Source organism: Bidens hawaiensis, unplaced genomic scaffold (genome assembly GCF_021521415.1).
Source record: "Bidens hawaiensis isolate Kalapana, Puna unplaced genomic scaffold, B.hawaiensis_p1.1 tig00019057_1, whole genome shotgun sequence".
In the NCBI taxonomy this organism is placed as follows: domain Eukaryota; kingdom Viridiplantae; phylum Streptophyta; class Magnoliopsida; order Asterales; family Asteraceae; genus Bidens; species Bidens hawaiensis.
Window position 1 is genome coordinate 199,172 of NW_027492891.1, and position 26,842 is coordinate 226,013.

Consider the following 26,842-nt stretch of genomic DNA (forward strand, 5'->3'; position numbering starts at 1 on the left):
GAACTTTCCTTATCACCATAAACTGTCACCGCACTACCATCCAAGGTCTTTAGCTTTATCATCCTACTCTTACATACTATATGAGCTTTGTATTCAGACAACCAATCCATCCCCAAAACTACATCAAACCCTCCTAAGGTCATAACATACAAAGTAACAGGGAACTCATGTCCCTCTAATTCTATCTTACAATTCTTTTCCATTTTCATTATTTTCACTGAGGTCTCACTAGCGGTTTCTACTATGAAGGTTTCAGACACTCGGTAACACGTCATTTTAGCTAATTTACTAAATTTCGTAGCTACAAAACTTCTATTCGCACCCGAATCAAATAATACTGAAGCAGAAATACCGTTTACTAAGAACGTACCAGTCACAACATCAAGAATCTGCCTAGCTTGTTCCTAGGTCAGCATGTAGGCTCTAGTCCTTGGCCTCGCTTGATCGGCATCCTTCCTCCCACTACCTCCAGCCTCTCCATCAGTGCACTCCCTTTCCATATGGCTTGTCTTGCCACATTTGTAAAATGTTGGCTTCGCACTGCACTCATTGGCATAATGCCCTACCTTCCCGCACTTATAACATGCATTCGACCCTATTCTGCATTCCCCGCCATGAGCCTTTCCACACTTGTTACAAACATCCAAACTCCTACCCCACTTGCACTCACCACCATGCATCTTCCCGCATGTCTTACACGACCTCTTTTCCCAAATTCTTGGCTGCTTTATTTTGGGATTCCACAACTGAGTACCAGGTCATTTGGCATGAGCGACCCACTTCTTATCCTTCTTCTCTTCCACTACCACCTCATCTGTTTACAAGTCCTCATAAACCATTTCTGCGAGCCCTACAGCAGAATCAAAGGTGCCTGGTCTACCAGCCTTGACCAAGACACGGATATTCTGCGGCAGTCCCCTAAGGTAACACTTGATTAGCTTGGCCTCAGTATTCACCAAGTCCGGCACCAACCTTGACATGCGGTTGAATTCAGTGGTGTATTCGCATTGTGTCATCTTACCCGCCTTCAGACTCAAGAACTTTATTTCAACTCTTTCTACCTCTACATCAGCACAAAACCTCTTCATCACTAATTCCTTCAGATCATCCCACCTCATAGCTTTGATCTCCTCCCGACTCTTCCTCTGTTCCACCGACTCCCACCAGTACATTGCCTCCTCACCGAACGATTGGGTAGCATACCCTACAGCTTGATGGGGACGGCATTCGCTAATTCGGATAATTTTATCCATGACGGTTATCCATTGAAGAGTAGCGATTGCATCTCCCAAGCTAGTTAGCTTTGGTGGATCATAGCCTTTAAAAGACTTAGAGTTTCATCCACCTCGGCCCCTTTTCCTATCATCAACCTTCACCTATTTAACCACACTTGATTCTTCCCTCTCCTCTTCATCATCCTTGTTACCATCTCCTTCCGCCCTTTCAGCGGTTCCTTCACGGCCCCCAGCAGACTTTTCGGGATTCATGTTTTTCACAGCAGCTGCTACCGCTTGAGCAATGGCAGTTTGAATTGAGGGGTCCAGTTGAACTCCCTCGTTGTTACTCGAATTTCGACCAGCTGCACTTCCTTCGCCTTCATTGTTAGTGGATGCCTCTACTGACGGTTCTTGGACAACACGTGGTCTACCACAACGTTCCGTACGTCCTCCTCTTCCAGCAACTTTCTTAGCTCCATCCATTCGTATTCTATAAGGAAACACAAACATCATCACTTAAGGAACCATTTAGTACAAGGATAGTAAGGCTAACAGGTAATAACAGTGGCCAGCTGTGATTAGCTGATCACGTTACTCTCCGTGTCCTATGCACTTCCCTTTGTGAGTCCACGTGTGCTAGTTCTACTTCTAACAGTTAGACAATCAAACAATTCATATCATCATGTACTCCTATCCCAAGCAATTAAGCTAGAATTCATACATTCTTTATTTAGAAATTACGCAAGCATTCATTCATCATTCTACTTTACATGTGAATTTAAACACATACTTTCCCTTTACTTAGCTTGCTTGAATGACACATGGCATTCTCGTACTGGCATCTTCTTTCCTTTCTTACTTTAAATCTCTCGAACAATGCTCTGATACCAACTTGTAAGGCCTTGTTACCGGTGCCCTACTTTGGACGTTGGATTTACTCATAAACACAGTTCATAATATCAGAGTTAATGAAAACATTCAAACCATTATATTACATAACCATCCATTCTTGTCTTAACGGTCATTCAAAACATTTAATCATAAACTATTGTCCTTAAAATAACATAACATTTCTTGAGATGCCAGCTTCTTCAAGTTCATGCCATGTGCTTCCCTTTATGCAAGCTGCCTCCATCTACTCACCTGCGTGTATACTAAAAGTCAGCTACGCTGAGTGAGTTCTAGTTAATCATACGACATACAATCTGTTCACATACTTGCACACATGCCCGAAGGTATGTACATTATTCATACTTCATTTTACTTGCATAAATATCCATACTATATAAAGAGCCTTCCGCCCTATAACCTCACAGATATTATAAGGGTCTGGTCCTAAACATCACAGATATTATTAGAGTCTGGTCCATACCATCACAGATATTATAAGGGCCTGGTCCCTGGCCTCACAGATATTATTAGGGTCTGGTCCTTATCCTCACAGATATTATTAGGGTCTGGTCCCTATCCTCACATATATTATTAGGGTCTGGTCCCTATCCTCACAGATATTATTAAGGTCTGGTCCCTTTATTTCATGCCACTCAATACGTGCAATCTCCGAAGAGCGTTCACGTACCATCAACATATCATACATACATTATTCATATATCATATATATTCATACATACATCATACATATCAATCATTTATTTAACTACCACCTGACGGTACATGCAATATCCGAAGAACGTTCACACCCCGTCAAGCAATCATCATACATAAATCATACAGGGCATACACTTATCACTTAAGGTAAGTGTATTAACTATCACATCGAGTATGCACACAGCCCCGAAACATAACAACAAAGTGGGGCTAGAAACTCACCTGAACGCGATTTCGTTCACCATTTATAGTTAATCCTTTCTTGAGCTCTGCACGACTAACTGAAATATTGTTTCATACATTAAATACGGATCTAGCTCTTCTCATCATTTACTAACTTAATCTCACATATCTAAGCCGGTTTTACTTCATTGGATTATTACCGGTTAGTTAATCGTTACTCGTTAAACTTTAAAGGTATCTTTAATATAATATCAAAGTCCAAGGGTTATTGTGTAATTATTTCCTTCTTTACTAAGTCCAGGGACTGTTCTTGTCATTTATCAAACTTCTAATTCTTTACTGGTTCATAAAGAATTGGCTTATCTTAGCGAACTGGTTCTTGTAACGAATTGAACCCTTTAACGAACTGGTTATTAAACGAATCAGTTCATGTAACGAATCAGTCCATGTAACGAATTGGACCTTCCAATTCGTTATCTCCTTTAACGAATGATCACAGTTAGTTCGTCCTCTTATCCTTAACGAATCGCTTGACTAATTGCATCTAATTAGTTAATTTCCCCGCTAACGAACTATCTCTAATTCGTTAACTTTCTGTCAACGAATTAGGGATAGGTCAGAGAATGTCATAACATTCTCTGACATCTCTTAACCTCGTATTGCCATTTCCGGTGTTGTCTCCGGAAAACCGCGGATTCTAGGAAAAACGAGTTTTGACTCGTTTTTCACCGTTTTTCATCCCGTTCGATCCAGATCTGAGCTAGGGTGATCCCTAAGCTCATCTTAGGTTCGGTTTATACCCGATTCCACTCGGATCTCAAGAGTTAAACGGTTTAACGGTGTCGGCTCGTCGTTTCGTGACCATATCTAACAGGTTTAAGCTCATACAACATCATACTATCATTACCTTGAATCGGGATCGGTTTTCTATCTTGGATCGGCTAGAGAAAAGAGAGAAATTAGAGAGAGAGCTTAAGTGTGTGTTTTGATGGTGTATGGAATAGGTGTGAAATGAAATTAAATGGGTGACTAAAGGTTTATATATTTATGGATCATGGGCTTAAGCCCATGGTCTTTCCTTCTTTCCTTCATAACCCAAGTCCATAACCCATATCCATTTACCCAACACTAGCCCGACTCATAACAACTCGTATTTTCATTAATTAACCGAAACTAGAAAACGGGATGTTACAAAGAATCACCCCAGAAGCTTTTTCATTTGAGTCATTGTACTTCTTGCCTGAGCTTCTATATTGATTACGAGGTCCAGTGTATTCTTTCTTTAGCTTGTCACATTCTTTGGCAAAGTGACCAAAATCCTGAAAATTATAAAATCTCACCTTAAGCTTATCAAAATCAACCCTCATATTCAAAGTCGGTAAGTCTTTTCCCGTTCTTTGAATAAACCTCTTGACTTTTCTGACAATCATGGTCGTATTCCACTTCAAGTCCATGAGTTCCAAATCATCTGGATCAATCTGATCATAATATTTATCAGTAACCTCAGTTGTGGCAATTTTACCACATACTAAATTCTCATATGAGCTCATAAAGGCACTTAGAAAAGCAAAATGTTGTTCAGCCTCCTTCATGTTTACATTTGGTGGCTGAGATGAAGCATTACCAACACCCGGAAATAAAGTATTTGATCCACTTGAAATTTTGTTCGATCCAGAAGCCAAAAAACAAACATTAGGCATTTGTTCATTAAAAGAAGATGGCATTTCCTAAGAGGTTTGAGAAAGGAAAGCATTTATTGGAGCTGACGAGCTGCTTAATGGTAAAGATCCTCCATACAATGTTGGATCTTGGTTATCTTTCGATGATTTCTGGTACTTCAAATCATATTCCCTTTCCTCTAGCTTTTGCATAAATTCCATTGTCGTTAAATCCTCATATTTAAAAAAAAAGAATTCTCTTTCAAAACAAGTAGAAAGGTAGAATAAGAACTCGGCAAAGCATTCTTGATAGTGTCAATCTGATCCTATGCAGATGGTTCCATTTTCTGTTTGTTCATTTCAGCAATAAGGTGATTAAATCTGGTCAACATCTCCTCTACAGTTACCCCCTTTAACAAACAAAAGTTTCCGAATTGAAATTTAACATGACCTTTTTACTCTCTTGTGTATTACCACCCATCCTTCTCATCTTGATATGTTGAAACAAAGAAGCACAAATCTTAATACTTCCCACCTGCTAGAATATATTATCTGATAGGGCCATTGTCAAGGTAGAGTATGCTTTAGTTTCGATCTCCAAGGCCTTTTTCTCTTCCTGTGTATAAACAGAAAAAGCCTTTGGTTCAAAACCTGGAGTCGCATCACTAAGTAATGGAGCAGTATAAACATCATCAAGACATCTAGAGCAATTCTGGATGTACGGATCCTAAATGTGCTCGGAATCTTGGTTCCCATTTAGCAAAATCACTTAATTTCATAAGTCGGGGACGTTTGGAATGTGAACCAGTTTCAGCGTCTAAGTGAAGAATTTGTTGCATCATCGTATTTTGAGATGCTAACGTGTAAAATTTAACCGTGTCAAAAAAATGAGTTTAAATGATCAACAATTCAAAGTTTAAAACTTAAGGGTGTAAAGTGTAATTTCTTGTAACGAATGAATCAGGCATGGTAATGAATTATGATCAATAATACGAATGGTATAAGATTAACGTAACGAATGAGAATGTTTCTGGTAACGAATGGTATCACGAATCACTATAACAAATGATACCAAATGTGTAACGAATGGCTATAACGAATGATTGGTTTATCATAATGAATCAACAAACGAGTGACCACACGAATATCACAACGAATAGACCTGACGAATAGAGGTATGTTGATAGCGAATAGGTCTGTTACGAATGGTATTTATGTAACGAATGAGTCTATCACGAATGGTGTTTTGATGTCAAATGGTCTACAGTACAAGAATGATCAGTTATAACAACTTGTCACGTGTCAATAAACGGTTAGATGTCATTAACGAATGAACAGCTACAGTATAATGAATGGGTCGTTATACGCAACGAATGAGATCTTCAAATTTTCAACAAGATTTCCAGATCTTCATATTCGCATATTTAAACTTAAATCCAAACATCAGTCAATATTGTATTACTCGTCCGTAACACAACCAAATTCAACAACTAGTAGCTTAAAACACTCGTAGTTAGCCCGCGAACAAACCCTGACTATTCCAAACCTCCAATTATAAACCAATCTCGTCCGAAATTTCAGACACAGAAGAAAAAGAAATAGGACTAACCTCATCGATTTTCGCAATACATGCAAAGGAAGTTGGTTGCATGTTGATTGGGATATCAGAATCCGATTCGATCTCCGATTCGCTCTAGGTGGCCAAACCTTCTCCTTGAGCATCTTGAAAACTCTAAGAAGATTCAAAGACAGCAAGATTTGCTTGATTTCTTGTACCTTTACCCAGCAACTTTGATTCCAATCTATACCCTCGGCCGTGAGCGGTGCTTGTGAACCAGCAGAATTTGAAGAATCACCCGAAGAAGCTTTTCATTTGACTCATTTTACTTCTTGCCCGAGCTTCTATCTTGATTACGGGGTCCAGTGTATTCTTTCTTTGGCTTGTCACATTCTTTGGCAAAGTGACCAAAATCCTGAAAATTATAAAATCTCACCTTAAGCTTATCAAAACCAACCCTCATATTCAAAGTCGGTAAGACTTTTCCGGTTCTTTGAATAAACCTCTTGACTTTTTTGACAATCATGGCCGTATTCCACTTCAAGTCCATGAGTTCCAGATCATCTGGATCAATCTGATCATAATCTTCATCAGTAACCTCACTTGTGGCAATTTTACCACACACTAAGTTCTCATATGAGCTCATAAAGGCGTTTTGAAAAGCAAAATGTTGTTCTGCCTCCTTCATGTTTACTTTTGGTGGCTGAGATGAAGCATTACCAACACCCGGAAATGAAGTATTTGATTCACTTGAATTGTTGTTCGATCCAGAAGCCATAAACAAACATTTGGCATTTGTTCATTGAAAGACGATGGCATTTCCTGAGAGGTTTGAGATAGGAAAGCATTGATTGGAGCTGACAAGCTACTTAATGGTAAAGATCCTCCATACAATGTTAGATCTTGGTTATCTTTCGATGATTTCTTACACTTCAAATCATATTCCCTTTCCTCTATCTTTTGCATAAATTTCGTTGTCGTGAAATCCTCAGATTTAAAAAATGAATTCTCTTTCAAAACAAGTAGAAAGATAGAATAAGAACTCGGCAAAGCATTCTTGATAGTGTCAATCTGATCTGATTTAGATGGTTCCATAACTGTTTGTTCATTTCAGCAATCAGGTGATTATATCTGGTCAGCATCTCTTCTACATTTTCATCCTTTAACAAACAAAAGTTTCTGAATTAAAACTTTAACATGACATTTTTACTCTATTGTGTATTACCTATCCTTCTCATCTTGATATGTTGAAACAAAGAAGCACAAATCTTAATACTTCCCACCTGGTGGAGAATATTATCTGCTAAGGCCATTTTCAAGGTAGAGTATGCTTTAGTTTTGATCTTCAAGGCTTTTTTCTCTTTCTTTGTATAAGCAGAAAAAGCGTTTGGTTCAAAACCTGGAGTCGCATCACCAAGTAATAGAGCAGTATAAACATCATCAAGACATCTAGAGCAATCAGGATGTACAGATCCTACATGTGCTCGGAATCTTGGTTCCCACTTAGCAAAATCACTGAATTTAATAAGTCGGGGACGTTTGGAATGTGAACCGATTTCAGCGTCTAATTGAAGCATTTGTTGAATTATCATATTTTGAGATGCTAACGTGTAAAAGTTAGCCATGTTAAAAATACGAGTTTAAATGAAAAACAAGTCCAAGTTTAAAACATAAGGGTGTAAAGTGAATTTCTTTTAGGAATGAATCAGGCATGGTAACGAATGATGAACAGTATTACGAATGGTATAAGATTAAGGTAACGAATGAGAATGGTTCTGGTAACGAATGGTATCACGAATCACTATAACGAATGATACCAAATGTGTAACGAACGGCTATAACGAATGATCAGTTTATCATAACGAATCAACAAATTGAACAAAATTATAAAATTACTTTCTTCTTAAACAACAATTGGAACTGATACGTCCGATTGTTGTGCTTATGTGTTTATTCTTTTCTCATGTGGCTTCTATTATTTTTTTTAATATCCCAATTTTTTGTCGATAATTTGAATGTACCGGTTTCTAGTTGTTTTAAAAAAGTAACAATTTTGTTTGAGTTTAACATGGAAAAGGACTTTTAACTTCTAAAAGAAAGGAACGATTTTAATGACTTTGTGTAAAAAAAATGTTTTATTATGGTGTTGCCCTTTATGTATTGAGCAAATTATAAAAATAGACATTTAACCGTTCAGTGTTACTAAAATAAAATGATCTTTTGTTTTTCAAAATTAAACATATACTTTATGGTCTGTCGTGTTAACACAAGAGTACGACAATAACAACCCCTCAACAGCCTAGGAGGCTAAGGAGGTGTCACGTAGATTCTTTAGACGAAGAAAATGGTGACAAGTCAATCTTCTAGTGAAACCCGGGGCACTGATCCAATAGCCCTCGTGTGATTGTTCTAATGTTTTGGCGGGTCAACCACATATTTAAAAAATAGTTGTCAAATATGAATAAAACCTTTAAAAAAACTAATATTTATTCAAACCTAAAATTGTTTAATCCATCAATGACCGGAATAACGCCGGCCAATACTTTTTTTTTCATGTTTGCCGGCCTATTTACTTTTTTTTTTCCTCAAACCACTATGATGGATGCTTTCAAAAAGTTATAGATAAATGATGTATGAATTATGATATGTCTCATTGGTGAATTTATTCCAATCACCACCGATACTTAAAATTAAAGTTATATATAGATAAATGATATACATACCCATAAAATGAGCTGGAGAGATGTGTGATAAAAACTGAATATTGAAGAGAGAATGGGGAGCCTGGAGAGAGTGTCTAGAGGAGAGACTTCATTAAACTTAAAACCACACTTTGTCAAAAAAATATAATAAATGAATAAATAAATAAAAACGTTCATCTTTAGAAAGCTATTTTTAAATAGGTTCATAATGTAGCTTTCGCATGCTAATTATTAATGAAATACATTAATACCACTATTATAATAAAAGGTTAGGCATTATTTTTATTTTTTATATTTTATTCATTTCAAGAGATAAGGAGCTATTATATATGTTGTAAAGTGCTCCGAAGCATATTGTTCGACTGAAACATGATGATCATTTGAAAATCAAAGCCGAACAGTGACCCTGATTTGATAGTATATTTCAAACTAGCTTACGTTATCCATTTTTAGCGGCCTGATTAACAAGATCTATAATACAAATCGTGCAAGGTAAATGAAAGATCAATATTTTGTTCATAGAGATATATCAATATAATTAGTATTATAGTATAGCTTGAAATTTATCGGTGGAAATGTGGAATTGAAGACGTATCAACAGTATCTAACAAATCAAATTTACTGAGATACGCAAATTGGTTATAATCACTAATAATTAACTTGGGCCTACAACTGTGACAAAGTGATGGGCCGCAATCAAAAAAATTATATGGGCATCACTAAAAAAGTTGGAAGGTGAGGTGTGTATAGAGCCAGAGGTGCACAAACAGAATTAAACTCAAAACCGGTTTCGGTTGAAACCAGGTTCGGTTTGATCAACAAAAATCAAAACCGGTTTATAATAGCTTTTAGTTCGGGTTGAAACCGGTTTCTTACAATGTTACGATCGGTTTCGGTTCTGGTTTTGACCGGTTATTGCCCGGTTTTGGCTGGTTTCGGTTCCGTTAACCAGTTTGGAACAGGTTTTGGTGGAGAAAATTACAATCGGTTCCGAACCTACGGTTTCAATTGGTTCCAAACCGGTTTCTACATAATCTGTTTCAAACCGGTTTGGTTTCAGTTTGGTTTTCAGGTCGGTTCGGTTAACAGGTTTATTTGCCCACCTCTAGGTGTGTACAAAACTACAAATCGGTTTCCAGGTTCAAACCGATTCATTTCGGGTCAAAGTAGGTCAACATTAGTTTTTGGTCAAACTGGTTCAGCTTGGAACCTGCATGTAAAAGGGAAACAATTGGTTTGGTTCGGTTTTAAGCGCTTTCAAATTGGTTAATCAAACAATTATGATCACACATTGAGTTAACAAGTGGGCAAGTGGCAATCGGTGTTAGTAATACTCATGTGATTTGTATTCTTAATTTGGTTAATCATATGTTTCAAATCAATAGTTTGTTTATCTCATGCCACTCGATCGTGCTTGGCCCACCATAGTTAGTGTTGCTAAGGACCGAAGGGTTAACGTGTGAGTATATGGATCACACTCTAGGTTATTTGTAAGATCAAGACAAGCTATGCATATTTTAAAGTTATTTAAAGAAAAAAACAAACGTATTAATCATGTGTGAACTGTTAAAGGCATAAATATAATTTATAAAGGTAGCGTTTATTACACAGCAATAACAGAGGGAATGAAATGATTCGTTACATGGAAATGAAAAAAATGATTTTAGTTCTCAATGGAATTGAATCATCCATTACACATGGAATATCATTTCATCAAAATCATTTCTTCTCACCTCATTTCTTTTTTTTTCATTTCATTCCTCTCTCACCATACTTTCTCAACACCATCACCACCTAACAACCACCACCACCACCACCTGACTGTCACCGACGTCACCACCTCCGCCACCACCACCAGCGCTACCATCGCCACCTGACCATAATTGCCGCCACATTGTCTTTGCCTGACCACACCACCATCGTCGCCATCACTACCAATGCTACTACCGCCACCGCCACCATTTCGTCGCCGGAGCTACACCACCACCGTCACCATTTCAAATTTTTATTTTTATTTTTTTTGTAAAAAAAGTATATTTTGGGATAGGAATATTTTTATTATTTCTAAATCATTCCTACAATTTTTTTGGATACCAAACACATAAAGTAATTATTTATTTCATTCTTATAGTTAACCAAATAAGACAAAAGAATGGTAATGATCAATTACATTCTATTGTTCATTCCATTCATTCTTTCAATTTATTCTCTCTTCATTCCATTACTTTCAACCAAACATAACCAAAACTTTGGATCAAAATAGCAATCTTACATTATGATATGAAATTTAAACTTGCTTTCACGTAGGAATAAAGATAAAGAGAGTTTGAGTTATCGATCTAAAAAATTTGCTTTTATGTAAACTATTGATTTTGTTGCACGTGTTGCGCCGCATGTTCTGTCGGTAAAACTTAAGCGTTACAACGGCAAGCCAATGCAAAACTCTGTCGATACCAGCTGCATTCGTTATGGTACCAGAACTAAAACTAAAAAAAACAAATTCGTCAACTTAATATATTTAAAACGAAAATCCAAAATTAATAAAAAAATTAATTGCACTCATATAGCTTATTATATAAAAATTTAATAAATATAAAGTAACTTTTTTTCTATAGGAAAACCCAAGAGTTGCGACGGTGACTCGATTTGTATTCAGTCGGTATCGTTTACGTTTTATGGTACCATTATTAAAAATATGAAATAAGTTTGTCAAATTAACATATAAAATGACTATTAATTAACATATATATATAGAAGAAATTAAAATATGTAAAACGACATTTATTCGGTTGCTAATACTTGAACGTTGGCAAAACGCAAGTGTGGTCAGTAAAACTCGTACGTTGGTAAAAATCGATCTTTGAAACATAGACGTTAGTAAAACCCAAGCATTAGACAACAAGACGATACAAATTTGGTTAGTATATGTTACGTTCGTTATAATACAAACAAATTTATACAAAAAAAACGTATAACTATTTTGAAATAAACAAATAATAAAATAATCAAAAATGCATCTTGCGACACTGACGTGTCTCTTTTACTCTATATGTCCGTGTTAAAATATTAAAAATAATACCAAGCTAAAAAATATGTGACATGAAATGTCTACCTATCTAATAAATGAATATGAATAGGATTTTAGCAACTTATCCCTCTATAATCAAGGAGAGTGGTATTTAGGAAGTAATTTTTATCCAACTGGTACCTAATCTTTCTGCCACTCAATTTTTTATACAAAAAATCAAGCGGGTCTCACAATTACGCCGTTCTCAAAGAATATTACGCCATTGTCTCAAACCCTAACTCATCAAGACGATCTCAACCATGCCTTAATCAAGATAGGCGGCTAAAGTAAAGATTAACAGGCTTCATCTTCGGCCAGTGAATCAACAACAACAGATTGATAGTAAACATGTACTCGTTTATTCTTGGTTCGATAAGGCATGTACTACAACAATCGTTCGGATTTTATTTTAATCTATATCTATGTTCGTTTATAAACGTATTTTATGATTGTTAGTTTGATTTTTGTTCGGTATAAACCCTAATTAGTTAACAGATTGCAAGTTTTAATTCAAATATTTTAACAATATTCAAATATGCGTAACTAAAATGTGTGAGCAAGCTCATACTATTATGCATATGCATTATATTTAAGAATATTCTTTCATTTTCAAGAACTATTAGTTACAAAGAAATTACATGAATGGGAATTTCAACGGACTATGAATGTTATAGCTTTTTATAAATACTAGCAAAAGTGTCCACGTGTTGCCACGGGTTCAAGCAAATTATCCCATCATGTTGGTTTGTAGTGATTGGCGTGGTGTGTAATTGGTTATTGGTGCAAGCGCGAGTAACCAGATATTAAGGATGAATGTAACGAGAAGATAGGTGATAGTGGTTAAGGCCGTTTGGAATGGGTATTGGTTGGTATATGGATCGACATTCCTATTTTAAAAAGGTGAATAATTTGTACAACGACTTATGAATTCTGCACATTTCATCAAATTGATTGTTGTTATCTATATCCATTACACTGATGTGATCTGGTGTAACATTCTATGACAATATGTTTGAATCGTAACTTTATGAAAGGTTGGTAATATAAATTTGCCTTTTTTATCATATTTTTCATTTTGTTGAATATCGAATGTTATAGTAGAGTAACGAAAATAATATGTTATATGGATTTGAGGGGTAAATGTAATGATAAGACACGTGATATCATTGTGAGGGTCATTAACGGGTTTTGTTTTCTATGTTATTAGACATTCCATTGTTGTAAAAAGGTGATTACATAGTAGACTTTTCTTCATTCCATATTAGCTATAAAAACGCTTCAACAGTTGACCCTTAAGAAAATATAAGCACTTATAATACCGTCTATTACAATTGTAAAGCCAAAGTAGATACTATACATTAAGAATTCCATAAGTATCTTAAAAGAGGATCAGTTGGTCTCGTATTGTATGCCTAGAAGACAGCGTGTAGATTGGTTGCCCACCATGCATCATCCTAATCGTTGTCGTTAGTTGGGCAGGCGGGTATAATGGTTATGGGTGCGGGCGGTGCATCAATACATGCAATGTTATTGTCTTCTTCATTAGTTGTGTTGCTAGTGGGTGTGGGTATTGTTAATAAAAAAATGTATAATTTGTAGTTAAATCAATTCAATAGTGAAATATGTTGTGGGTGTACAAGGAGTTGGTCCTTTCGGACGTTTTCTTGTTGAATCTTTTGTTGGAGCAAAACCCTTGTTTGTGTTACTTGGGGTATATGAGTTTTTCTTTTCTCATAGTGCTTTTATCGTGTGGGTTTTGTATTTTCATTGGTACCTTGTTAAATATGTGAATAGATGAAGGTATTTAGCTAGTGGAACTTTGTACTAACCATTTTCGGAGGGCTTGGTTTCTTCATCTGTTCCATGGACCCGGACTGGCGACATTGTTTTCCTGAAACGTTGTTATTGTTTTAGTAATGTGATATATAGAAGTAAGTCGTAGTCGAAAAGCATTTCTCACTTGTTTAATGACCAATATTATGGTTATGGCCAAATTCATTATGCTTGGTAGGGCGTTTAGTAAATCGTCTACATTGAAGCCAGTGGTTGTAGAAGGAAAGTTTGGTTTGTAAATTTTAAGGGCAAACGAATTAAATGGTTTGTAGAGCATGATTATATTGATACCCTGTAAATTTATTGAATAAAACATAAATCTTGCCTACCATACTCGATATCCACATATAAGTGGAAACATTGCCAGATTGGTCTTGATCAGAAAGTTACCCAGGTTGTGTCGCGGGACCTAACCTTCGTGTAGCCACTAAAATCCTTAGAGAGCGTAAAAAGTTGGAAATAACCCGAAAATGTTGTAATTCATTTTGGTTGTTCATATACACAACTGACTATGTATTATGCAAGAAGGGTTGTCATCTACTTTGCATTTTAGAATACCATTTTGGACGACATCAAATGCAAAAGCAACACTTAATGGTCACGATATCCCTCTAACATCTGCATGTATATATGAGTTAACCAAGTATTGAAGATGTGAAAATTCATTTTTTTACCAAAATTTTATGGTATTTCTAAATCATGTTCTGAAAATGGATATTACTGTAACATTTTAAAACATAGATTTATAACAAGTCTCTTGACGTAGGTAATTTCTTATCTGTCGGTAAAAAAATGTGGAGTTTATCTAACGTTATTACCCCCTCGAACTTTTAATCACGCTTAGAACCAAGGCCATTCAAGATTTGGATTCTCACAGGTGATTAAACGGAAACAAAATGAAAGTCAATATTAGGTAAGTTGTATCTGCTTTCTTAAGAAAAACAAATATATTCCATGTTTTAACATTGATGTTTAGTGCTAGCTGTACTGAAAATATGATTGAATTTGTGTTATATGTAATGCATTTGACGTGCTCCATAGTAACGCGCAAAGTAATAACACTTTCAATTAGTTTTACCATAAATAAAGTTTATATTATTATCTAAAGCTAACGGTTTGTTAATATTTATATGTATATAAAATAATAAATACATATTTATAACTTATCCCGTGTGTTGCGGCGCGTACAAAACATGGATTCGCTTGGTAGCGATTTCGTTATAGAACCGGCATTTGCTATAGTAAAATTAGTATTCGTTATAGTCTACGATACAAAAAATAAAAAACTTATATAACGTTTGCAAAAAATATTTATGATAAATTAAACACAATTACAAATTTAAGTATTTTTTTATATGTCAACAAACATAATGAACGTATAGGTTTTAACATATGTATATAAGGTTCTTGAATGAATCAAAATACAAAGGGTTGTTCATTTTTTGGGTCAACCCAACTATGATGCGTACAAAAAATTTGTCAATTTGACTCGTTACCAAATCTTGGATCAGTTAGTCTTTCCTTCAACTATAGCATTTACTCCATCTTGTAAGGCCACACATATCAAAACAAAATGCATAGTTTGACATCCGGAGAAGTCAAAAATGAAATATGTTTTCTTTAATGTACTGTCTAATTCATACATGTGTGTGTTCGAGATAACTGGTGCGCCAAATCCAACATAAATAATCAGTACCCCATCCACGACCCAGTTTGAAAAAAAAAAATCTTAGACCGGACCCGGCCCGTTTTCATAAGTCAAAAGCTATGTTGATAGTGATACCTAGGGCTATAGAACGTAAGAAGAGTTAAGTAATTTGTGGATCAAAAGATTAGGGTACTCCTAATGTACTTCATTATACCTTGTGGAAATACATTTTTCACAGTATCCTAACCTATCAAAACAGACTAAACAACTCGAACTACAGACTCATCTACTTCTGTTCATGAGCAACAACCTCAAATATAGAATGACCGAAGCAAATCTCATGTCAAGCATAATAAAAAATATTAGAAGTTTTGGTCCTATTAAGAAAATGGACACAACTTTCCAGCCTCCCTCTAGGCCACATGTCAGTGAATCGGATTAGATGCAAACCCACATCATCAGACTCATTATTCAGTTATATATGGAGAATCCGGCCCACACATTCCGTTACATAAAATAAAGTGTTCCTAAAACAAATATTAGATTTTAGTTCAGCTGTTTTTAAATATAAACAAAACAATATATTTATAAAAAGGCACATTTAGGTATATTTGTATATATTTATTTGTTGTATATGTTTTAATTACAACATCATGCCTGTAAATCCCTGCAAATATGTATAGTTGTATCCATAAAATCAAACTCCAAAATCCAAGATCCATTAAACGTTTCTCCATATGCAAGGAGCTAAGTAAAGAAAAATTCACAGAAACCAAAAGTAAAAAAATAAACGGACATAAACCGTAAACCAACAACACCCTTTTGTTACATGTATTAGTGTCAGTAGCAACAACATAAGAAGTTAGAATTACCTATTTTTATCTATTACACCTAAAAAATCATGAATTACATAATTTGAAATGCATGTTCAAAATAAATTACAAAAAAAATTGGATGTTTCCTTTAGTCTAGCTACAGTCAACGTTATATATTAAAACGCCAAAAGAGCTTTTATATAATTATGGAGCTTGTGGGCACATCACCATTATCTCATGTATTTAAGCTGAGTTGACTCCAACTTTAAAAAAATTTCTCATGAAATAAACAACATAAAATCAATATTCAAACATCACTTTCGTAATTATATTTTCTATCTATTATACCTCAATAGAAACTTCACTATAATACCACCTGATCCCTTCCGGACATTGCTTCCAGAAGGAGCATACCAAAATTATAAATATCACTTTTTTCATTTAATGTGCTAGTATTTGCATACTTCGGAATCACGTAACTGCTACAGCAAAAAGAAGTTTATATGGTACTCAATCAACTATATTTTTAATTCATGTTACAAAGAATGGTACATATGTTTTAACAAGAAATTTAAAGTTTACCCAAATGCCCTTTTAACGCTTGTATATATGTGACTTCTCCTGTATCTAAAAGCTTGGCCATTCCAGAGTCATAAAGATTGCCATTGAAATCATGGTCGATTAAAATATTTCTACATTTTGTCTTGATGCACAAACTTTGGTTCTATATATAGCTTCATGCAAGTAAGCAAGCTTGCCATGCTGTCAAAGAGTCTGTTGTTGTCATCAGCAGAGTCGTTGAAAGGGCCATTAGCATCAAAGCCCACCAACGAGGGGTTATATGATATATCAATATCCTGCAATAGTAAAGTTGGATGTGATCGAGTCGAAGAGATAAAACATAATTTTAAAGTAGCGCATTATATAAAACAAGGTGGTAAAAAATATATGTGTAAGTTGTTGAGATATACCTCCGAGGGAGCCTCTTTTTTTAATAGTTTAAGCTAATGCATAGAAGGGAGTCGGTCACCATGATAATCACACTCGGTATCCTGTAAATGTGAAGTACGACCCATTATTATGATGTGGTTGTTGGGATTAAAATAACAATGTGGAGATGTACCTGGCAGATGGCCTCTTTTTTAACCATCCATAACAACAGAAAGTTGTGAATTCTGCGAGGATTTCAGGGGTACAATAAACTATCACGGAATCGAGACCAATCTGAGACAACAAGATGCAAAGCAATTTATAACTGAAACAAAACAGGTTAACTAAATGAATATACAGTCAGTTAGATCTAAGCAAAAAAAAAATCCAAATTCCTTAATCTCATCAAACCTACATCTGAGATTAAACACCAAATGATAAACTAATAATCAACAAATGAGCCACAAATTCTAGTACATTCAAGCACAACTTTAGGGTGCTAGCTAATGATGTCGATTGATTAACTTTGGGCATTGAATAACATTCGGTTACCGATTAATTGGTGGGTTTGATTGCACATGTCAGGTTTACTCGCTGTAACGGCCGACTGACATGATTGGAGTCTTCGATTCCTGAAGCTTCATGTTTGTAACGGCTGAAATCATGGTTGGTTGCAGCGACAAACAGGTGATGGTGGCCGATTGAATTAAGATAGTTGAAATGACGATGGGTTATTGGAAAATAAGGATCAGTTATAAACCCTAATAAATAGTTTCATTTTAGTAACCGTAAATAATAGTATATAGTTTTAGTATATAAACCAGTGAAGTACTTAAATATATAGTTTTAGTATATAAACCAGTGAAGTACTTAAATATATAGTTTTAGTATATGAACCACTGAAGTCCTTAATATTATATAAAGAACCACTAAAGTGCTTAATAATTCCTTGAATTGATGGCCCTAACCGTAGGTTTAGTATATGAACAACCACTGAAGTCCTTAATAATAATAATAATAATAATAATAGATGACACTTTATTAATGTAACTTTAAACTACTTGAATTAATGGCACCATAATAAGCCATATAATGGATAGAAGAGTAATTACACTAAAGGGGAGGCTTGAAGAACTTGTATGACACGCTTGAAAAACGAAATGATGAAATGACAAATTACTTTTTTTTGCCCTATTGTGAATTGTCTTTTTTGTCCTCGAACTCTAATTGTGAAATTACCATGATTGCGCATCACTCTTTCTTAATAATATAATATAGATATAGATTCATATTAAAGGATGGTTATTAAAGGATGGTTATTGATTTTACAGTTGTTTTTTGAATATCACTTGACGGATGATTATTTTCACAACTTAATTGAGATTGTAGCTATTATTGTTTGATTACTTTGTAATAAAAAAAAATCACAATGTTGTACCAGCATAAAGTTTACACAACACAATTTTAATGAATGAACATGAGTCAATGAATCCGAAAATGCAAATTATGTGGATTGTAGAACGATATACTGGATTGCATGATAAGAAGATTCCTTAATATCAAGTGATTTCATCTCGTATGTTAAGTTACATTTGAACTGGGTTGAGTGGCTCAGAAACCCTTTGCTCCATATGTAATTCTTGTCCTTTGGGTTAGGCTTTTCTAACCCGAAGCTATGTTATTTCAAGTTTGCTTTTCAATATATATATATATATCAAGTGATTTTATGTTTGCCATCTTGAAATAAGTAGCCACCTGGCTGGAAATTGAAAAAAAAGGCTTTTTGTGTTAGATCAATGTGAATTCACTTGTGGTATATGTTTATTGCTAATATGTTATATCATTGTGCATGATTGTCCTTGTGGATTTTATATGTGAATATATGCTAACTATATTGGATCGTATTACAAGTACTTGGTTCTTACTCAAGTTCTTATTAGAAGAGTGTTGTTTAATACTGAATGTTTAACTCTTATTTGTGTTGAACGAGTGGTAAAGATAACTGTGATGTTGACCAAGATGGCTACTTCACATCAAATGAGCTAAGAACGTGACAATATATACTTTCATTTAATATTACATTATTTTACAGTAAAGTTGCTACAAATACTTTGTAGACTGAATATTTTGGTTAAAAATAAATATTTTATAAAATACATAGTTCTGCTATCGATCCAAACAATTGGCTTTGTAAACTTTTTCTTTAGACAAAGCTACCCTCGCATTTTGTCAAATTAGATAATTCTAAGATGGTGATCCAATCTTCATGGCCCATGTTTAGGAGGCAATTGTCAATGCATTTGCAAACCAAATGAAATCAACTTGCGTTACATGTTTGCATCAAGCTTTGGTAAATTATCTGAATTCAAATGAGTCTTAAATGATTAAACTTGAAAATGACTCACATGTTACATCTGCATTGATATTAATAATAGTTTAATTTAGTTTAATCCAAATATATAATAATCAATTAACTACTAATTAAAAAAAATTAGAGGCATTTATTTTTATTTTTGACTCATTTACTTAGATAGTCTAATTTGGGTTTGATATAGGACAGAGTTTGAGCTACCCCTGGTTTGGTTATCTACCGACGTTATTTGACTTCAAAAATTGAACGAAGATGGCAATTTTGAGTTAATATGTATCACTTATCATTTATTGTTTAATCTCTATAAACAACTTACATGTGGCGAAGCTAATAAAATATCAGTTGGTTGCAAATGGACCATGTTTCAAATTAAAAGTACCCATGAGATTTTAAATAAAGCATCAATTTGATTATTTAGTATGAATTCATCATGTTTGTAATTTATTTGTATGAATCCATTATGTTTGTAATTATTTATTTATATTATTAAACATTTTTTAACCCGTCTCGTATATCACACGAGTTTTAACCTAGTAAATTTATAATTTTCTAATTAACTAAAGACACATACGTCGTTAAAAAAAAAAAAGACGCATACATACTTCACGGCTCACGCAATAGTAAAAAAAAAAAACAAAACAATTCCAAGTAGGAAATGCCAAGTCAACAAAAGAGCGGTTAGCACACGTCAGTTGCATAACGGCACGCGCAAACCCGCGGCAAACTTAAGTAATCACACCAGCTCCATCCGACGGCCAATATCTATCCACGACAGTTTGCTTCAACCTCCTTCCAATCACATTCTCCAAAATAAATAAATTAAACGAAAAACAAAAGAATTATTCAAACACCGCCACATACGGTTGTTACCAATGACGTGTTTAGGCATTCGCTACGGAGGCGCCGCCGGAGACTGTTTACGCCACCTTCCGGCATTTGTTTCTAGGTCTAACAGCCTTCACTTAGTTCCAAAACTCTCCGTCAAATCGCGTTTTCCGACAGTCCATACGGCGGCGACTGCGGCCGTTGTTTCCGATCGATCGATTTCCAGATCCGATTCGTCTGCTTTTGAATCGTTCGTTGATGAGGAAGAGTACGAAAACCTCAGCGTTTCCGATAAGATCGACGAATGGATGAGAAACTCCGTAACGGAGATCGTTAAAAACATACGGCAAGCGCCGTTGCTGGTTCAGGTCTACGCTAACGGCGTCGTGAAGACGGAGACAGCGGTTTCAGCTGCGGACTGGCCGAACGAGAGGCTGACGTCAGCTGACGGAGTCATACTAGTGGAAGAGTTACGAGATAATGTTGTTGAAGAAGAAGTTGAAGGAACAAAGGCGTTTGGAGTGGTGATTCAAGGTAGGTTTAAAGGACGAGACCGGTGTAAATCAGCGTGTTATTTGTTGAAGACGTGTAGTGTGAATGGAGGCATGGGAAGGTTTTGTACGCATTTTTGCTTGATGAAGGTTCGTAGCTTCAGTAAGAGTGCTTCTTCACAGTTGAATGAGTGTTGGTTGTTGCCGTGAATCAAAATTCATTGGATTTGGAGTGTATAGATTTATATTAATATATTGGTGTAACTGTAATTAATTGTATATTGTGATCATGAATTTATGAATGATGATCATTTAAGAGGTAGGGGGAATTATTCATATAAATAAATTTGTTGGTTTAATGGTGAATGATTTAGACGAAAGACGAAGTTCATGGTTACTATGTGGACTTGTTAAACACTTAAACTACAGTTTAACAGTGTTGGACTTGTTTCGTGTGTTCTTGTTCAAACTATGTGGAGTGTTATTGCGTAACACTGTATTCCTGAGTTTCATTTAACAAGAGAAAAGGAAGGAAATGAAATTAAAATGGAAAGGAAAGGAAAGGAAAAGAAAGGAAAAGTTATGATTTTCTTTTGTATTCTCGAGTTTAATGAAAATGAAAGGAAAAAAAAGGAAACTATACATTTTATGTGTTCCTGAGATGGGTAGAAAGGAAAATAAAGTTATATTTTTACTATTATACCCTTATAGTAAAATTAAAATGAAAAACGCATCTGCTCGCGAGCTACTCGTGATTGACTCATGAAAAAAATTGATTGAGCCGAGCCTAAACAAGCCCGAGCTTGAGCTGGCTCGCAAGCCTAAACGAGCCGATCATTTTTACATAAAGTATTATGACTATATAATCTTTTTAATGAATAGTAAACAAGCCGAGCCCAAGTCAAACTCGAGCTTGAAAAAATACTCACGAGTCGAGCAAGCCTAGTCAACCTCGTGCTCGGCTCAGCTCGTTTGCACCCCTAACCAGGACTGTGCAATGAGACTGGCCCGTTTGCAATTTTTCTGCACTATACCACTTGCAGGTTGTTGCTCAAGTAGATAATATTAGTTATGTTCAACCTCAAGACATAATCAATCTGTTGCATTCATTAACAACCACAAGACCACAACCTTGCTGAGTGTTGAATATTCCAAAACCTTAACTTGCTAAATCAGAATTTAAAATAACATAACTTGCTGCTGCACATTATGGTTCATGTAGTTTAAAAACTGATTAGCGGGCGATTAATCTTTACGGGTTCACGGTTCCAACCATGCTCCGGCGGGTACATACCCGGACCAGACCGTTTCCCATTTAATGATTATATTCATTACCGGAATTGTGTTTCAATACCACATAATATAATATGATCAAACACATACATATAACATTAATTCTTTAACCATCAGTTGTTTTCATTACACATAAACAAAAACTACCAAGAGAAAAAGATAATACCATCTTTGTCTGAATTACCAACAAAAAAATATAATACCATCTTTGAATTTCAAGTTCTTATTAAATTTACAAGCTTCGAATTTCAAATTAACAAATACCAAACTATTTGACAATTATTACCTCTAACTTTCTTTCACTACTTAATTAATTCAAGTGCTACAAGATAAACATATTAATCCTATTCCTTAGATGGTTATTAAACCCTAAAATATGCAAAATCAAAACAAAGTGTTAAGAGATTAATTAGGAATACCTGATAAGAAGGGTTGAAAGAGCGGTGAGAAGATTGGGCGTTGAAGTACTATGTCGATCAACGACAGGTTAGATTTGGTTAGTGGAAAGAGGTACAAAGCTTATGAACTGATGCAGACATGGTGAGGGGCTGAGGGCAAGATAGTAATTTTAATTATATTGAGCTTGATCAAGTTTTCTTTCTCTTTGATTCCTCCCGATTTGGAAGGAATAGAAATCCCATCAATTTTAAATCACTTTCCTTTCCTTTCCTTTCGCTCACTTTTCCTTTCAAAAAAAACTCTGGAACATCCTGTTATTCATGATTCCTCCCCCTTTCTTTTCTTTCCACAAATTGACTCTGGAACAGAGTGTAATTGTGTAAGTTGCCCTCTTTTATTTAGCTTTTGTGTCGGACTTGCATAAGTTTTCACCTTTTTCTAAAGAAAAGGCTAAAGTTCTTTTAAGCGCTTTGTTTAATCGCAACTTGGTACTTGTGGAAAAAACGGAATGCGCTAGTCCACTCTAGGTCTTTGATTCAAATGTCTAGCTTGATAGAGGAAATAAAGGTGATTGGATTCCTTTGGATAAAAATTAGGACAAACAGAGACGGGCTTTTTGAAGACGAGTGGGTAGTTTTCGGTTGTAATGGTATAGTTGGGTGGGCGAAATTTATTGGTTTTCCTAGGCTTGTATTGTTTGTGGGCGTTATTTACGCTTTGTCGTTTGTATTGGTGTTTCTATTGACTTGCTATTGTTTATCGAATAATTTTGTGTTTTTTTAAAATAAAAGAAATTTTAACAGTACTATGTCACATTCCATTTTTATATTTATAAATCATAAAGGCATACAATTCCAGAACTTTTTTTTATTCACGGGAACCTAAATGATAGTTCTAGAACAATCATGCATTAGTGTTTACCCCAAGCGTTGCCCTTTTTGTTCACATAGTTACTAGTTACCCAACAAAGAGTACAATCAACACACGAGTAAAATGTCGCTTCAACCCAAAGGTAAAATTTGTAAAAAGTTACCTTTTCATAAGGTATTATTTTCCCTGGGGGTGAAACAAGACGTTATACAAAGAACACAAAACTTAAAGCCCTTCTATATATAATAATCCATAAGAAATATGATTTATGCAGAAGAAATATCACACTGAAGTGAAACAATAGAACAAGTCATTGCTATTATTGCAATTTGCAAATTCTTATTATTTTTCATGAACAAGTTGTCAACAGAAACCAGTTTCTTTGTCCCAAGATTGAACAAAGAGATGATACAGATACACAAATTAAACATGTAAATGTAATAAATAAACAAACAAAACTCAATACAAATATAAAATGAGCTCTCATATGCAAGCTTTTCTAAAGTTAAAACTGTTACAAGTAACTACCTACCTTTGGTCAAAAGATGATTAGCAACAGGGTAGGTTTTCTGCAGGTTGCAGGAAACTGGATGTTGAATAAATAGCAGCGGCCGCAGCACGAACAGCTAAATCCTTGTCTAAAATTGGTTCTACTTTCTGAAACCTACATTTCATCCAAAATAATTAAACTTGATTGTAACTTTTTAAGCATGTAACTTCTCATTATAAGGATCAAGCAATTACATGTAATTATTTGGCAAAGTAGCCTGAGGAAAATGAACAAGGCCATGTTCACAGTGCAATAGCATTTCCCGCACTTGGTTCAATGAGTTCTCCTGGTAAAGATCACATCAATATATATGAATTGTCAAGAATGCTCTTTGCTAATATTAAAACTCACCAAGTGTTTCTCTTCTTCAGAAAGAGATTTATCCATTTGATCAAACAGAGCGGTCCATCTGACTTTATGTAAGTCGTGATTTTCTTTATTAACATAAGGATTGTTTACTTGACTGGAAGACAATTCCCTTGATATCAGTAAAGGTAGTTCGGTTTGAGTTACAGTTTGAACTCGTTTCTTGCTACGCCTTAATGCTGCAAAAACAAATATTATAACGTGTTTAATCGCTTAGAATGATACGATTGTTTTTTTAAAAAAAAGATGCATTTGGAACATAAGCGATAATACCTGCAAGACGACCTTTAAGGTCCTGATGAAGAAGCTCCAACCACTGAGAAGCTACACTTGCAGCTGTAACAAAAAAAACATTAATTTCCCATATGTTATAATCATACTTAGTATTAGTAGAATGATTATAACTATAAACTTATAAATGTGATCAATGAAAGAGCTCAACATTAAATGTTAAGCCTGTGAACGAACCGAGTGAACAGTTCGTGAACCGTTTGACTGGGACTTCGTTTATCTCTACTGTTGAAATTTATATCAGATGCGGTTTTGTTAGTGTTCGTTCGTTAAGAAAATGAACATGTTTGTGTTTGTTTATCTTCGTTCGTTAACAATATAAATAAACAGTTCACAAACGTATAAGAACGAATATAATTGAACATAAAAAAATGAATGTAGCTGAGCTAGAACTAATTAAAAGTAATGTGGAGAACAACATGTTGAAATAAGTTGTAATGGACTAAAAAATTTAAATGAAACAATGAATATATGAACGAACATAAACAAAGGAACTTAAACAAACGTAAACTAATGAACATAAATGAACTAACATAAAAGAATTTAAATAAACAAACATTGATGAACATAAAAGAAAGAACGAGACATGTGTGCTTGTTTGTTCGCTTAACTAAATTAACAAAAAAATTGTTCATATTCGTTTGTTTAATAAATGAACGAACATAAACAACCACCCAGCCAAAAGGTTCACAAACTGTTCATTTGGTTTGTTTACATGCTTAACATATAATGTTGAGCTCTTTCGTTGATCACATTTCTAAGTTGATCATTATAATCATTTTAAATTAATATGATTATGACATAAAATTAATGTTTTTCTTAACGAGCTGACCTTTAACAGAAAGCATATCAACAGTAGAGATATTTGCCGACTCATCATTTGACAACGAGCTCCTATTCTCTGAGACCATAGTTGAATCAGATGAAAGTTTAAGCCCAAGCACATCATTATCAGTTGACCAACAAGACCGTGTCTGTTGACTCGCAGACGAATGATTCAGATTCTCATCAAAATGCTTGCTTTCACTTTTCTTCTTGTTTCTTGAAGATCTCACAAGATTCTCAATTATAGAATGAACCTGTTTCCTGTTCCTCACATGGTTAATAATCCCGGGATTCAACTCATTCAAAAGCCCACTAGGAGCAGCAACATTTGCAAACCTATTAACCTGTTCCCTCTTAGCAATCTCTATCTTCTTCTTGATAACCGACTCGCTCCCTTTCTTCCTCCCACGCGGTTTCGGCACTGGCGGGACCAACACACCGCCATGAGAAGACGACAAGAAACCGTTCTGCTTCATTTCCTTCCAAATCCTCATTGAATCCTTCTCACCAACGGGCGCACACGTACTCCCACACTCAGACAACGTATCCCTCGATTGCACATGATTAAAAGAAATCGAAACATCTCGTGAATTGAGATCAAGATCAAAATTCCTCGATTTCGCACAAATTTGCGTCGGCCCAAGTCCTAAAGATGCGTCCTTTGTCAAATCACCTATTAAAAGATATCAACAATTAACATCAAATTACTAGCCCTAGCATAATTGACCGGATTTCGACACGAAAACGACAAAAATACCTTTCGAATGCGAAACCGATCCAAACCCAGATGGGTTTCCTCTTTGTTCTTCAATTGCATCACACTTCATCCTCTGCAGAAGAAATTAATAATCAAAGAGTCAAATTCAACCGGATCAAAATTAAACCCACATAAATTAAGGTACCTTGAATTCAGATCTCAGTCCGTCGGCATCCATGGAGCTGAAATGAAACCAAAAGCATAAAAATTTGAAGAATTGAATTGGGATTAGGGTTAGGGTTTAATGAAGGGGGCGGTATAAAGGAATTGGTTTGAATTTGCAGAAAGAAAAGAGTCACGTGCAGAGATTCACACACTCTCAGTGTGTGAGATTCTTTGGTTCATAAATTGGTAGTAATATTAAAGAAATGAAGATAATAATAAAAGATTAAAAGAGCGTATGCATGGTTTTGGGTGGGTTTCAAATTCAAAATTAGATGGGTTTGTGAATCCATGAATTTTGCCGCGTTTTATGATTTTTTGGTTTTGTTTTCTTGATGTTAACGATCAACGACTTGTACGGTGTGCTGTGGAGGAAGTACTGTGCTCATTGTTTGGGTGTTTTTTACGCCACTTTTTGTTTAT

The 26,842-nt window shown here is 35.1% G+C and overlaps 1 protein-coding gene across 1 annotated transcript; it reads right to left on the reverse strand.

The window, feature by feature from the left end:
- Positions 1-23,774: 23,774 nt before the first annotated feature.
- LOC143557551 (uncharacterized) lies at positions 23,775-26,608 on the reverse strand. The gene is made up of 6 exons (XM_077046598.1): positions 26,258-26,608; positions 25,508-26,173; positions 24,658-24,720; positions 24,370-24,563; positions 24,213-24,304; positions 23,775-24,132 (listed from the first exon to the last, which is right to left on the reverse strand). The coding sequence occupies exons 1-6, from the start codon at positions 26,325-26,327 to the stop codon at positions 24,018-24,020; spliced, it is 1,200 nt and encodes a 399-aa protein (XP_076902713.1). The 5' UTR covers positions 26,328-26,608; the 3' UTR covers positions 23,775-24,017.
- Positions 26,609-26,842: the final 234 nt, after the last annotated feature.